General features: G+C 38.8%; 2 protein-coding genes across 2 annotated transcripts in view; both read left to right on the top strand.

The window, feature by feature from the left end:
- Positions 1–2,244, top strand: part of LOC137287022 (M-phase phosphoprotein 8-like) — a 79,250-nt gene extending 77,006 nt beyond the window's left edge. Inside the window, exons 12-14 of the mRNA XM_067819118.1 lie at positions 229–356; positions 1,904–1,990; positions 2,118–2,244. Coding sequence (XP_067675219.1) covers positions 229–356; positions 1,904–1,990; positions 2,118–2,162 — 260 coding nt within the window. The 3' untranslated portion in view covers positions 2,163–2,244. The remainder of the gene's footprint in view (positions 1–228; positions 357–1,903; positions 1,991–2,117) is intronic.
- Positions 2,245–11,925: 9,681 nt separating this feature from the next.
- On the top strand, positions 11,926–13,306 carry LOC137287783 (uncharacterized). Its single transcript, XM_067820171.1, has 2 exons — positions 11,926–12,885; positions 12,929–13,306. Exons 1-2 carry the CDS (start codon positions 11,926–11,928, stop codon positions 13,304–13,306), a joined length of 1,338 nt encoding a protein of 445 aa, XP_067676272.1.
- The last annotated feature ends 200 nt before the right edge of the window (positions 13,307–13,506 follow it).

Genomic DNA, 13,506 nt, shown 5'->3' with positions numbered 1-13,506 from the left:
CAGTAACAAGGCAGTATTGTTTACCATATGTTAGTCAGACAGTAACAAGGCAGTATTCTTTACCATATGTTAGTCAGACAGTAACAAGGCAGTATTGTTTACCATGACGTGTTGGTCACATACACTAACAGGGCAGTATTGTTTACCATATGTCAGTCAGACTGTAACAAGGCAGTATTGTTTACCATATGTTTGTCAGACTTAGTACCATGTACTTATGTGTGTCAGGTGTTGGATTCCTGCTGTTCATTGCTCATGCAAGAATAACCCCCCATGAGGTGAAGTGCCGCTTTTATGGACCATGTGCAGTCAAGTCGGTGTTCTTAAATGGTGTTAAGCAGCCATCCATGACAGAGGTAAGATGCTACACACACTTTGGCCTTCGACAACTGTCACTGTTAATCTCTGTCTAGCCTATCAAAAATAAGCATATTTTGAAATGACCTGTTGGGTAGCTGACCATTCATGAAGTGGGTTACATGTTATCTAGTCATTGTCAGCCACTCAGTGTATAAGGTCAAGATCACAATACCATTCATAAGGTTTTACTGTTTCACTATATTGACTTCCTGCAGAAGTTTGAAGGTAGTTTTACCTAGAAGCCAAGAAATATTTTCATTATAAAATACTTCTGCACACAGCCCAAATGTATCATTCATACTCCTGTGGAACGTGGTTACAACTTACGTATTATGCAAGAAGTTTCTTTCAATCAAAAGAGACCTGAGTTTGTTCCCAGCTGACATATATTGCATGAGCCTAATATCAGTATCAAATTGAATCTGATCTGTAAAATCTATGAAGGCTTGCAAACGTGCTTGAAGTTCAGTCAAAGTGACAAAAATGTCACATTACTTCTACTTTGAAGTCTTTGCAATGTATCATGATATAATACCTTAACCATTGAACATAGGCAGAATGGCATGTTACTTCTTCATTACCTTTTTCATAGCTTCATTCATATTTCATAAATGTGCACTGCAAATAAATGCCATATAAGGTATATCAAATGGCGCATATGAATATGTATGATGCTTCGATTGTAATATTTAAAATGCTTATTGTAATGGGTCAGAAAAGCCAGGAGGAAAGTCAGTAATGATTCTTCAGAACTAGCCTTTATTGTGGGTGACAGGAATGTGATCGAGGTACAAAAAAGACAAAAACTTTCAAATTGAGTTGAAACAAGGAAAGAAGAACATTTATATTTCTTATGAAACTACTACCTCTGTTTCATAATTGCCAGACCCGTGAAGGTCCCAGGGTAGAATAGGCCTTCAGCAACCCATGCTTGCCATAAAAGGCGACTCAGCTTGTCGTAAGAGGCGACTAACGGGATCGGGTGGTCAGACTCGCTGACTTGGTTGACTCATGTCATCTGTTCCCAATTGCGCAGATCGATGCTCATGTTGTTGATCACTGGATTGTCTGGTCCAGACTCGATTATTTACAGACCGCCGCCATATAGCTGTAATATTGCTGAGTGCGGCGTAAAACTAAACTCACTCACTCACTCACTCACTCACTCATAATTGCCATAAATTCTGTGTTTTAACTGCAATCACAAAAACTTTTGTAGCAGAAATAATCTTGACTGTCAGGTGTACATAGCTAGTTGTTCTTGCAGCAGAACTATCACACAACAGCTCTCCTGTATACAGAGGCGAGAAAATGCTGGCTTCTTCCTGAGCAGTTACATGTTGAGACATTTGGGTCATTGATGTAACAGAGATAGATTTATTAGTAAACCCAGCTCAGATCATGGAAACACATCCTGCAGATGCTGACTAAATTGTTGTTATGCCAGCAGTTACTGCAGCTGTGAGCTAGTTCGAGAACTGAGTTTCAGTATTTATGGCTCTTGTTTTGTGGTACTTGATGAGACGGTGTATATTTTTTGCAGGAGGCCAACTTTGTCCTGTCTTGCCATCCAGTTCTACCGGGGAAGAATGAGCTGTGTATACACACTGAATCTGCTGTCTCTTCCAAGGTGAAAAGCATGATCCTTCAGAGTACTTTCTTACATTGCTGGCTTTGTAACTGAAGATCTGTCAATGCTTTGCTGTCACCACAGATAACTTGAGATATGTCCTGACACTTGCATAAATGTTTTTCAGGCCAAGCTGGTAGTGTGCGCTTACAAAGCACAGCTCATACAGTGAGGACCACATTCACATCATCTGCATTTCCATTTCTGCTGGGCATTCAAAAGGAAGCTGTTACATCAGGCATATATAGCAATACAAGGTCATATGTTAAACACCTTTGTATTCCACTAGCAGCTTCCCCTCAGCCAAAGCCTATATCATTGCTGTGTTCATCTGCTGTCGGGAAATATCCTTCGTCTTATCTCACTGTGTCACGTGACACCTTAGGTGGCTGTTGCTGAGCAGATGATGTATCGTGTGTTCTGAAGTTTATAGTCAGAAAGATAATTGTTACTGCAAAGCTTGAGATTATGAGGGCAGGTTTGAACAGTTTGTCCAGAATTTGACAATGGATTCCAAATATTTTGCCTGTCAAAAGTGCCAAAATTCATCATTTGAAAGTGAAGTACTTCAAATCCTGGAGTTTATGGTGAGTTTTGTACTGAGACTCCTATAACCTGAGCTTATGGGAACCTAACTTCCCTTATATGACAGGTCACAGATGTCCAATATTGTACATGTAAGTGTAGAATTTGTTCTTGAAACATCAGGTTTTCTGTCTATTCCTGAGTTTGATTTTGTGATATACAGTTAGTAGTGAGGATGTAGTGAGTTGCTGTGCTATGTTATAAACTTGTTATTTATGAATATGTAACAGACCTGTTCCTGGATGATGTCACAAATGATATATATAGAGTTCCTATCAAATGCTGTAATCTATACAAGTGGTATTGGTAGATGGCTACAGCTTGAATGAGTCTTTCAGTTGATGTATTTATAGCAAAATGGAGTCTTCACTATAGTGTGGACATTGTTTAAGTTCAAACCAAGCAAGATGTAAAGTGACATTTACTTATTGATTTTGAGATTCCAGATTGTGATGAATTCATTTTCCTTTTCTATATATAATGAAAGACAGTGTCTTGAAAGGCATTGAAAAGATTTTCCAACCTGAAAATGCTGGAAAGGTTTTGAATATTAGTGTATTATGGTGTAATTTATTGCTTATGTGTTTTAAGATGTGCTTTGTCTATTGACCAATGATCTACATTGTTGAAAGTGGTCTGTGTTAAGTTGTTTGGATGTCTTTTGTTAAAAGAAACTAAACACCATCTTAGTAAAGCATAATAGTTAGGCTACCTTAGATGTGAGCCTGATGTTTTCTACAAGCAGTATGTGATGTTTACACCACAGGTCTCCAAATAATCATTTGTTATATCTACAAAGCTTGTCAAGAAGATAAGTACCCTAACATCCAGTTAATCAGTATTAAAACTCTCTAATTAAGGAATCACATGTACACAGAAATACCCATTGTTTTTCATTACAAACAGTGATAGTCCAGGCCTCTGTACTAACCTGTTTCAGTGTATTTGTATAAGTATTTATATCAGCAGTTCAACAAACAGCTTGGGCTGTTTGTTGTGAGTTGTGTGCCAAACACGCGAGTGTTGTCTTGTGTTTGTAGAAGTGTGTTGGTTTACATGTAGTATGGACCACTCCTCCCTAGGCAAGACCTGCTGCTTTTTGGAACTATGCGTACTGCCCCCACCATTGCTTTGTACCTGCCATCAGTGAGACTAGTCACTACAGTCTCCTTCAGTTGCTGTGTTAGGGTCACAAGCTGCTTATCTTCTTGATTATTTCCTATTGACAGTGTCCCACATAGAAATATCAGTCTTTGTTTCTCATAATAGAGTTTGAACATTTTGTAGTGCAGTTACATTTTGTTACCAAAATTATATATCTTTCCATATCAAAAGTTGTTACTTTTTTATGAAAGTGTGTTATTGAATTGACAGCAACATTGCTTTTTTTTAACCAGCCCAAATCTCTCATTATATATATCCTTAATGCTTTAGTATGTTATGACAACAACAATAGGTTTTCTAAACAGATGTCTTAGAATGCTATTTTCATACTTTTATACTTGACCCTTGTGTTATGTGTTGGTATGGGATTGGCCGGCTTCCATTGAGACACACCGGTCATCACATAGAGGATTCCACATGTTTGTTTTGATCATATACCAAAAGCATCATTAATGTAGTGGAGTCATACTGGCTTATGTTCCAGTTTAACCTAGTTCATAATGTGTGCAACAGTAGATAAGTGTAAACTAGGAAATCTGTAATGAGACGTCTGCCACAGGACATTTTGAAAGTTCTATAGAAATGTTATAATTCAGCCTGATGTACATGTTGTTAGTTTTATGCCCATCTGAATTAATGTTCCAAGCCCTCGTTTTTCTGAAACAAAACAAGGTATCGGTGTTTGGGCTGACATAAATTATTGACAGAAAATACAGATTTTGGTTTTTAAGTGGATGTTGTAGCTCAGGTCAAATGAATGTTCATATTTAGTTTTGTCACTGTATTTTGGCCATTATGTATGCTCTTGTCATGTCTAGTGAAGCCATAAGGCTACAAACTTTGACACTTGCTGATGATCAAATCTTCCTTTGGTAGGCATACATTTCCCCAAGCTGAAAATAATTGTATTGAGGCTTGCCAATACTGGTGGTATGGTTGATTTCTAGTGCCATGAATGGTGGTGAATGGAGGCACAACACTCTGGTTAATGATTTCAGAAGTATGCCAGTTCACTGTACAGTCTAGAAGCTTAGAGTGGGTATTCTTGATGAATATATGTGTTGTCATTATGTGTCTGTGTAACTGTTAGCTGCCTTGTTGGTGTTCAGATCCTACCTGAACCCTGGGGAAAGTGTTATAATATCTCAAGTGATCTCATTTTTCAGTGTAGTGTCATATTATTGAGAGAAAGCAGCACTGCAGATAATTTTTTTCTCTAAAATAAGAACTCTGACTAAAATGTTTTCAGCATACGTTAATTACAACCCTTCAGCAGCCCCATGGAATGGAACTGCTTTTAGCTTTTGTTGGAGTTTGGACTAAACTTCTGTATACGAAAGTTGGGGGAAAGATTAGTAAATGGATGAGTGCAGCTTTCACTTACTTGTAAGTTATGGTTACATTACTGTTAGTTAGTAGCTTGCCATGTTTCAGAGGCATGTTCTCAAAATGGTCAGCTGTAACTGTTACATTGTCTATCGTAGGAGCTAGTAAAAGTATATTTGCAAACTGTCTGGAATGTCAGTATTTTTAAACATTATACAGCTGTTTGACGGAATCATGCTGCATTCTCTTTGAGAGGTGGATGTGGATATTTGATCGGATGAGTGTGATATTTCGTTGGAGTATATGTGTTGTTGCATATACCAGACATTTGTGCTCTTCAATGAAAATTGTTGCCTCGGTCAGTTCTATTTGGAATTTTACACACACAGCAACAGGACAACACCAATTTCAAAACGCAAGAACTCCAAACAAACTTTCTGCTATTCACCTACAAGCTCTGTAACCACAAATTTGGATCGGTGTTTAGCTGACCGAGGGTTCTTCATGTGGATGAATTTTGAGAGGTGATTGCTGTTTTCTTTTAAGCTGGGTGTATATGATAGGTAACTACATTCATTATTAACCTTATAGTTGTCAACTTTGATTGTTTTATTAGGATGACTGGTGAAAGGGTGACAATTTCCTTTAGTGGCTATCTACAGACTGTAGCTGTAACTGTGTCACTGTCAGCAGCCTTTCTACTTGTTTTGTCATGGTTTTCTGTTTCTCTTTGGAACATCTTGAGAAATGTACTTACAATATGTTTAACAATTTCACAACCAATTTAGCTTTTCGAGTTTAGATTTATCACAACTTGTTACTGGCAAGTGGTAAAATGTTGCCCCCAAAACACTGCCACAACCTACCAGTATCAGAGAGTAATTCCTACCAGTACAAATAAATCTTAGGACTAACAAAGTTCAGCTGGATGTCATCTTTGAGGCAATAGTGTTTGAGGCTAAACCATACGTTGTCAGGTTCTGTTGTAACGTCCATTTTTTACAATTCTCAAATTGACCGACTGGGGTAGTTGTTTGATCTTAGGAAGTTGTCTTCAGACTGGTGGCACTGTGAGGGATGAACCTAATGCAGGATATCTATGATATGTAAGTGGTAGCACTGTGGTATCCATTAACTGTTATGTAAAGCTGAAATACATCTCATTCAATAAAACGTTTCACATTTAAGACTTATAGCAAGCTCTTTCTATAACTGATATCTTGGTTAATATATCTATCTAGTGAGCAGTAGTGCCATGGCGCTTTATCTTTCGAAAGTTAATGTTTCTGCAGCAATAGTTTACAAAATGTATTATGTAAAGGTGAAAACATCTCTTCAGGCCTTAGAAGTCACTATGTTTATGCACAGGAAGTTATCAGACATTGACCACTTTTGTATTTCCTACTTCTACAGTTCATTATCTTGTGAAAGAAAGCCATGACTTAATTCAGGCACACTCAACACACAGTTTCATCTCTTAATCATAGGTTTCAGTCCCAGCTTTGAACATGATTACACAATGCCATTTAGAAAGTGGTCAGACGCAACAGATGTCATATTTGGGATTTCACTCTCTCAGTAAAATACAAATTCTAGTACTTTGTTGGTTGAGTCCCATCCGGGATTTGAACCCGCACCCTCAGAGTCAGGCACCTAATTGCCAGCACACAAAGTCGACTTCCACAAAAATGAAAGTTGGACAACTGGTAGCCTAGACTGTGTACTTTGTGTACCCCTCTGATAAGTGTGAATTGGAAAGCTATGATTACATGATGCTATTTAGAAAGTGGTCAAATGCAACATACGTCAAATTTGGGGATTTCACTTTCTCAGTAAAGTACAAATTCAAGTACTTTTTTGGTACTAGAATTTGTACTTTATTGAGAGAGTGAAATCCCAAATATGACATACGTTTCAGCTTTGAACAGCTTACAATTCTTCTTAGCCCTATACAAGTGCTCCAAATGTTGTAAATAGTCGGTAAAAGGGACAGTTTATACACAGTACAATACAAGGTGTAACTTTGTTACTGTTACAATGTATTGGTCTACTTGGCATTGTGTTGGACTGAGATATTTTATCAATACTATTGAGGTATTAATGTAGGAGAAACTTGTAAAACTCAAAACCTGCCAACTTGAAACTAGGTTCTAGGACTCCTTTCCCAAAACTCTAAGGTGACCGTAAGTTACTGAGGTAACCTTAGTGCACTGTTGAAGAATATGAGTTAAGGTTAACCTGAGTTGAGGTTGCTTCATGAAGGAGCCCCAAGTTAGCGTTTCCATACACAGAGGGTACTGGTCATCAGTATCTGTGTACCACTACACACAGGATGTTGCTGAAATAGATGTTTTTATATACAAACCATTTGTTTTCATACACAAACCATGATGCTTATCACTGGATCATCTGGTGGAAACTTGATTATTACTGATCACTGTCATATGGCAGGGTATTAATGAGTGTTACACCAAATTGTGTGAGGTCCTGAACACAGTTGATGTCCTGAACACTTAGCTCTATCCTTTCTTATTGTTAGTACAGAATCTATATTTATTGATTGCCAGAACATGAGGCAATCAGGCAAGTTATGTTTGATTACTGTTTAATTGTTTTGGTGTTTATTGGTTGTTTGGATAAAGCTGTCACAACAGGGTTGAGATGTGTGCTTCTGTGTAAGCTGTGTACTGATAGTGTGGTGGCAGTTTGTGTGCGCCAGGGCACAGGCTAGAAGCTGTGGAGGCCACTCTGTGCAACCACTGGATCTAGCTTACTCTGTGGGACAGCATTAACACATTATGTTACTCGATTGTCAATAAATATGGTTTAACAAAAGTGCATGTGACTTGAAAAAAATTGTTTTTATTTCCTACTCAGTCATCAAAAATTCCTCATTACGTATCTTCTAGTTGTAGCCAATCCGACTTTATATGACCAGGACCTGTCATACTTGGCTGAAGGATATGCTGCGCATTCATTTAAGTTCTTTCATTTAAAATTTCAGTATATGAGTATCTAAAGTGTTATAGATAATCCAATGAATAATTCCTTGGTATATTTTCAGTTTGAGTAATACCTTTGTCTACAGGGGAGGTGCAGTGTGATATTTTAACTCTTACTGCACAACAATTTATAACTTCAATATTATTGGTTGAAATCGCTTAAATTTGAGACATAGAATTATTACAATTACATCTCGTATACTTGGGGGAAAGTTCCCTCTGTAAATTTGTTCAACCAATAACTTCATAATTCATTTGAAGGATTGTTTTCAGATTTAGGTAATGACTTCTTTATTTAAAGGAAAGATGCAGTTAAAGTGTGATACAAATAGGATTATTCTTTACAAAATTACAGTAACTCATTTATTATGAACTTTGAAAATTTTCCATGGCAAATTTGCTCTAAAAATAATATACTTACCACCAAGATCTTGTGTCTGAGAAAAGTAAACTTTGACAATTAAGGCATTTAGAAGTTAGGGGAGTAAGGAAGGATGACAATGTATGGATGAACAAATTCTTTGTGAAAGCGACGTTTTGGGGTAGGTTCTAAAGCATTAGGATCGAGGAGCTTATATACAATTACTCTTTGAAATGAACATATTTTACTGAAAAAAAGGTCATAGTAAAAAAATAATAATAAAATAATAAAATGGGAGAATAAGACTCTCTTCACTTTCCGAAGCTAAGGGAATTTAGACTTGCCACATTTTCTAGACTTGCATTGACTTTCTTGGATAGATTTGCTTCAGGATCTGTACAAATCGATGGCAGTGTTTTCTAACGGTTTTACAAGACTGCACAAAGTATTGTCCATATGAGTGACCTCACATAAACATTTTCTACACACTGTGTGTTGAACATTTCCCGTTAACTGTTACTTGTAAAAAAATTTTAATCTGAAGACATGGCTCTGTCTTACCACTTTCAATTAACAGTTTTCTCCTGTTCCATGTGATTTCAATCAAACTGCTGTATATAATGCAGACAGAATATTTTGATTTGGGAGAAAAATTATATTTGATATCTTTGTTGGCAGATTGAATGCATCCAGTTTTCCCAGCCATAGCATTAGTCTCAAGAGATGCTAACCCTGATCTATGTGGTTGCGACACTTGATACTTCCCCTGAGCTGCCCACACCACACTGAGAGGGAGTAGGGGTTGGGTTGGGTAGGGTTATGTTGGGGGGCAATAAAAAGTCCTTTCACATACACCCTCAGTAGCGTGTCAGTAATGGGTGATAAGAATCTTTGCACATGTTGAGAAATTCCAAGAAATTATCCTTCTGCAGATTTGTTTAGTCTCTGAAAATGAAGAAAGTCCCAGGGCTCCATTTCATTATATTATTTTTTTTCACTATGAATGTTTTTTCAGTGGAATATGTTCATTTCAGAGAAGGAGATGTTTGTTCAGTACAATAGAGAATTAGGAAGCCAGACACAATAACAACATATGGGCTTTGATACAAGCATAGCAATTGAAGCCTGCAAAATACATTTGGCTCAAATGCAGACCAATAAATTACAGTCTAACTCAAATACTAATAAACAAAAAGTATTTAATGAAACACTGATCATAATAACACGGAGGTTTTTGCAGAATTTTTTACCTAAAATTAAAAAAATTGTCAATATTTTAATGATAGTTTCAGAGTCCACTGTTGTTACGAGGAAGGACTCAGATTGGCTCAAAATGGGGGCCGAGGAATTGCAAACAGAATATAGTGAAGCCTGTGGTATGCCATATGTGGAGAATTTCAATGATGAGGATGTATATATATGCAGGATTATCAATGAGTTATTAGCCTTGGTCATGGTTGACTGATGGCTAGAGTCTTTTGATGTTGATTGTCATCAACCTCCCATACTATGGCATTGTCAAACACCGAGTCCAGAGACTCAGGTTTTCAAAAGAATTAACGGCATCCTTAACACCATTAAAGCAAATGGCAAACCACCTACCAGCCAGAAACAAGAATCATTGGGAACATTTAACCATGTCTCATGCGATTATGGACAGACCTATGTAGGTGAGACATCAAGACCTCTAAAAGCCTGAGTGAGAGAGTGAGTGGGTTTTAGTTTTAAACCGCACTCAGCAATATTCCAGCCATATGGCAGCGGTCTGTAAATAATTGAATCGGGACCAGACAATCCAGTGCTCAACAGCATGAGCATCAACCTGCACAACTGGGAACTGATGTGTCAAAGAAGTCAGCGAGCCTGACCAAACCCGATCCCGAAAGTTGCCTCTCGATTTTTATGGCAAGCATGGGTTGCTGAGGGCGTATTCCACCCTGCATCTTCAGGAGTCCTCAAAACGTGAATCAAAGAGCATCAGACCTCAGTATCTTAACTTAAACTTAAAAAATGCCCTATATGATCATATCAAAGAGAACCTAGACCACAGTATCCAATGGGGACAGAACCCAAACCCTAACAACTAACCTGAAAGACTTTAAACCCTAAGAACCTAGAGTGAAAAGGTTGTTATTAATGGTTTTAGTTCCAAAACAAGACCTGTAATGGCTGGTGTTCCACAGGGTTCAGTTTTAGGACCTCTACTCTTTACCATATACCTAAATGACATAGTGGATAGCATTAACAGTAACATCAGACTTTATGCCGATGATACATCTATTTATGTTATCGTAGATGATTCATTTGAAGCAGCTAACTGCTTAAATGACGATCTGGAAAGAATATCTAATTGGGCAAATATGTGGCAAGTTAGTTTTAATACCTCGAAAACAGACGCTTTGCAGTTCACGTGCAGAAATTCTCTCAACCCTAAGCCAAATTAATTTATGAAGGGGCTTGCAATCCAAAATGTTGAAAGCCATAACCACCTTGGAATTATACTACAAAACAACTGTTTTGGGATGTTCATGGGATGCATGCATTCACAACATTATTAAAAATGTTAGTCCCAAGATACATTGCCGTAAAAGCTTTAAATATCGCCTGTCTAGGAAAATGCTAGAGACTATGTACAAATCCCACATTCTTCCTTCTTTTGAATATTGTTCTCATATCTGGGACAACTGTACAGATCAACAAAGTTGAAAAAACAAATGCGATGAAAAAATTCCCGCAAAATCGGAGTTCAAATGATACACTAACTGTACCCCAGTGCTGGAAGAAAAAGTGGTTTCAACAGCTGTGCTGCGCTGTGCTGATAACGCATGTGCAGGGAGTAGGTTCGCAGAGCTTGAATCAGTATGCCTGCCTGGAGTATGGGGTCGTGAGCAGTAGTCTAATCTTGGTTGTGTACATAAACAAGTAAATAATCTACTCAGTACATGAAAAAACAAAACATGTTGATTGTGGTAAGCAGACTGTGTCACAGAGAAAACTCCATGTTTGGTTTATTGACACATAGAGGTCTGCCTGCCTGTCTGCTGATGACAATACGCAGTGCACAACTTCGGTGTCCTCCCAATACGACTACTCTCCAACTGGACTACTTCCCAACTCGACTACTGTTGAAATACTCATTTCAATTAGGCACCCTTTATAATAATGGACTCATTCCACTGACTTAGTTAAGTAAAGAACATAACATTTAAAAAAAAAAAATTAAATAACCAGGAAACAGGACGGATTGATAATCCTCACTTGTTTGATCAGCTATTTGTTTATACAAACATTAGTTTTATCTGATTGCATCTTTAAAGTTGTGTTTGTGATGATCCTTAAAAGAACTGATCAAAGTATTCTTGTATAAACAAACAAACAAGCTTCAATGCAAGACAAAGGAGTAGTAGCAAGAGGTAGTAGAGAGTTAAATGTCTCAACGTCTCAGTTTTTCAAAACTTAACTATATAAGATTGGAATGGAAATTTCATGTTATAACTATGGCGAATGTTCAGAGAGCAGAGTTTGTGATATCACAGAGAGGAGCCCGGCAGGTTATACATCAGAGCTATAGATACAAGCTGAACCGCACTGGAGATACTGCAGTCTACTGGAGATGTGCTCAGACTGGATGCAAAGGAAACATCTCTACAGTTGGCGAATTCATTCGTACTGTTACAGGAGCACACAGCCACCCACCAGAAGATGAGACATCAATGAAGTTGATCAGCAACCTCCGCAAGCGCTCCCGTGAAGAAACGACTGCAATTCAACAAATCTACAACGACGAAATCAACAACATCCCTGTAGAAGCTGCCGCCACTGTCCCGCCCCTGTGCTCTGTGAAGTCTGGACTGTATCGTCACCGACGCAAGACAACGCCTGCACTTCCAAAGGACCTAGCATCGGTCAACATAGAGGGTTCCTGGGCTAACACCAAAGACGGTCGCCGATTCCTGGCAGTTAACAGTGGCAGAGAAGACAAGATTCTTGTATTTGCGACGGATGAAACACTTGAGATGGCCCAACAAGCGAACATTCTGTATATGGATGGCACTTTCTATTCTTGTCCAGGACTGTGGCACCAGCTGTATGTCATCCACTCCATGGCCGGCGGCAAGATGTTTCCCCTCATGTTTTGCCTCTTACCAGACCGTCGCCGAGAGACTTACACTCGCTTGTTCCAGCAACTGAAAGAAGTTACCCAGGACAGAGTAGGAAGACCCCTCAGCCCAGACGTCATCCAGGTAGACTTCGAGTATCCTGTGCACCAGGCTATTCACGCAGAGTTTCCTACCACCGCAGTCCGAGGTTGTTATTTCCACTACTCCCAGTGTGTCTGGAGAAAGGTGCAGGACTTGGAACTTGTACGTGCCTATAAGGACAACCCTGAAGTTGGACGTTTGGTTCGCCGTGCTGCTGCACTGGCACTGTTGCCTGCAGGGAATGTCCAAAGATGTGTGGGTGGACTGCATGAATGACGGCCCTATTGGTCATGCCAAGTGCGAGCAGTTTAAAGACTACATCGTGAACAACTGGGTGGACTTCGGTGCTAGATTCCCCATTGCTGTCTGGAACCACAACAACACTGAAGGGCCGAGAACAAACAACCACCTAGAGGGTTGGCACCATCACCTGAACCAAACTGTGCAGCGCTGTCATCCCAACATCTTCAGTTTCATCTCCACCATCAAGTCCTTGGAATCCTCAAACAGAAGACTGCTTGCTCAGATGATGCATGGTGCCAACCCTCCACCCAGGAAGAGGAAGTATGTTCAACTGGACACTCGTCTGCAGAACCTGAAGACCCAGCTGCAGAACAACCAGAAGACACCCTTGGAGTTCGTGGACGCTGCAGGAAGATTGCTGAAATTAGACTGAACACTGTGCACATGATATACCTGTACCTAGCAACATTCAGTGATGACTATTTTGGCTATGCGACAAATTAAATGCGCTATGTGATAAATGTGTGATAAATGTGTAATGTGTTGTATGTAAAATAAACATGAGATTACACGTGTGTTTATATTTTTGTTGAAAATGAACTGATCCAAGAGTCGCATGATAGGGGTGACAGG

The sequence above is a fragment of the Haliotis asinina genome, chromosome 6 (genome assembly GCF_037392515.1).
Source record: "Haliotis asinina isolate JCU_RB_2024 chromosome 6, JCU_Hal_asi_v2, whole genome shotgun sequence".
NCBI classification, from domain to species: Eukaryota; Metazoa; Mollusca; class Gastropoda; order Lepetellida; family Haliotidae; genus Haliotis; species Haliotis asinina.
Note: the sequence above shows the minus strand (reverse complement) of the source record. Positions and strands in the feature narration are given on the sequence as shown.

Coding starts and splice junctions, on each gene's coding strand:
- LOC137287783 (XM_067820171.1), top strand. CDS start 11,926: ATGGCGAATGTTCAGAGAGCAGAGTTTGTGATATCACAGAGAGGAGCC. Junction 12,886..12,928: donor CAGGGAATGTCCAAAGATGT/GTGGGTGGACTG, acceptor GGTCATGCCAAG/TGCGAGCAGTTTAAAGACTA.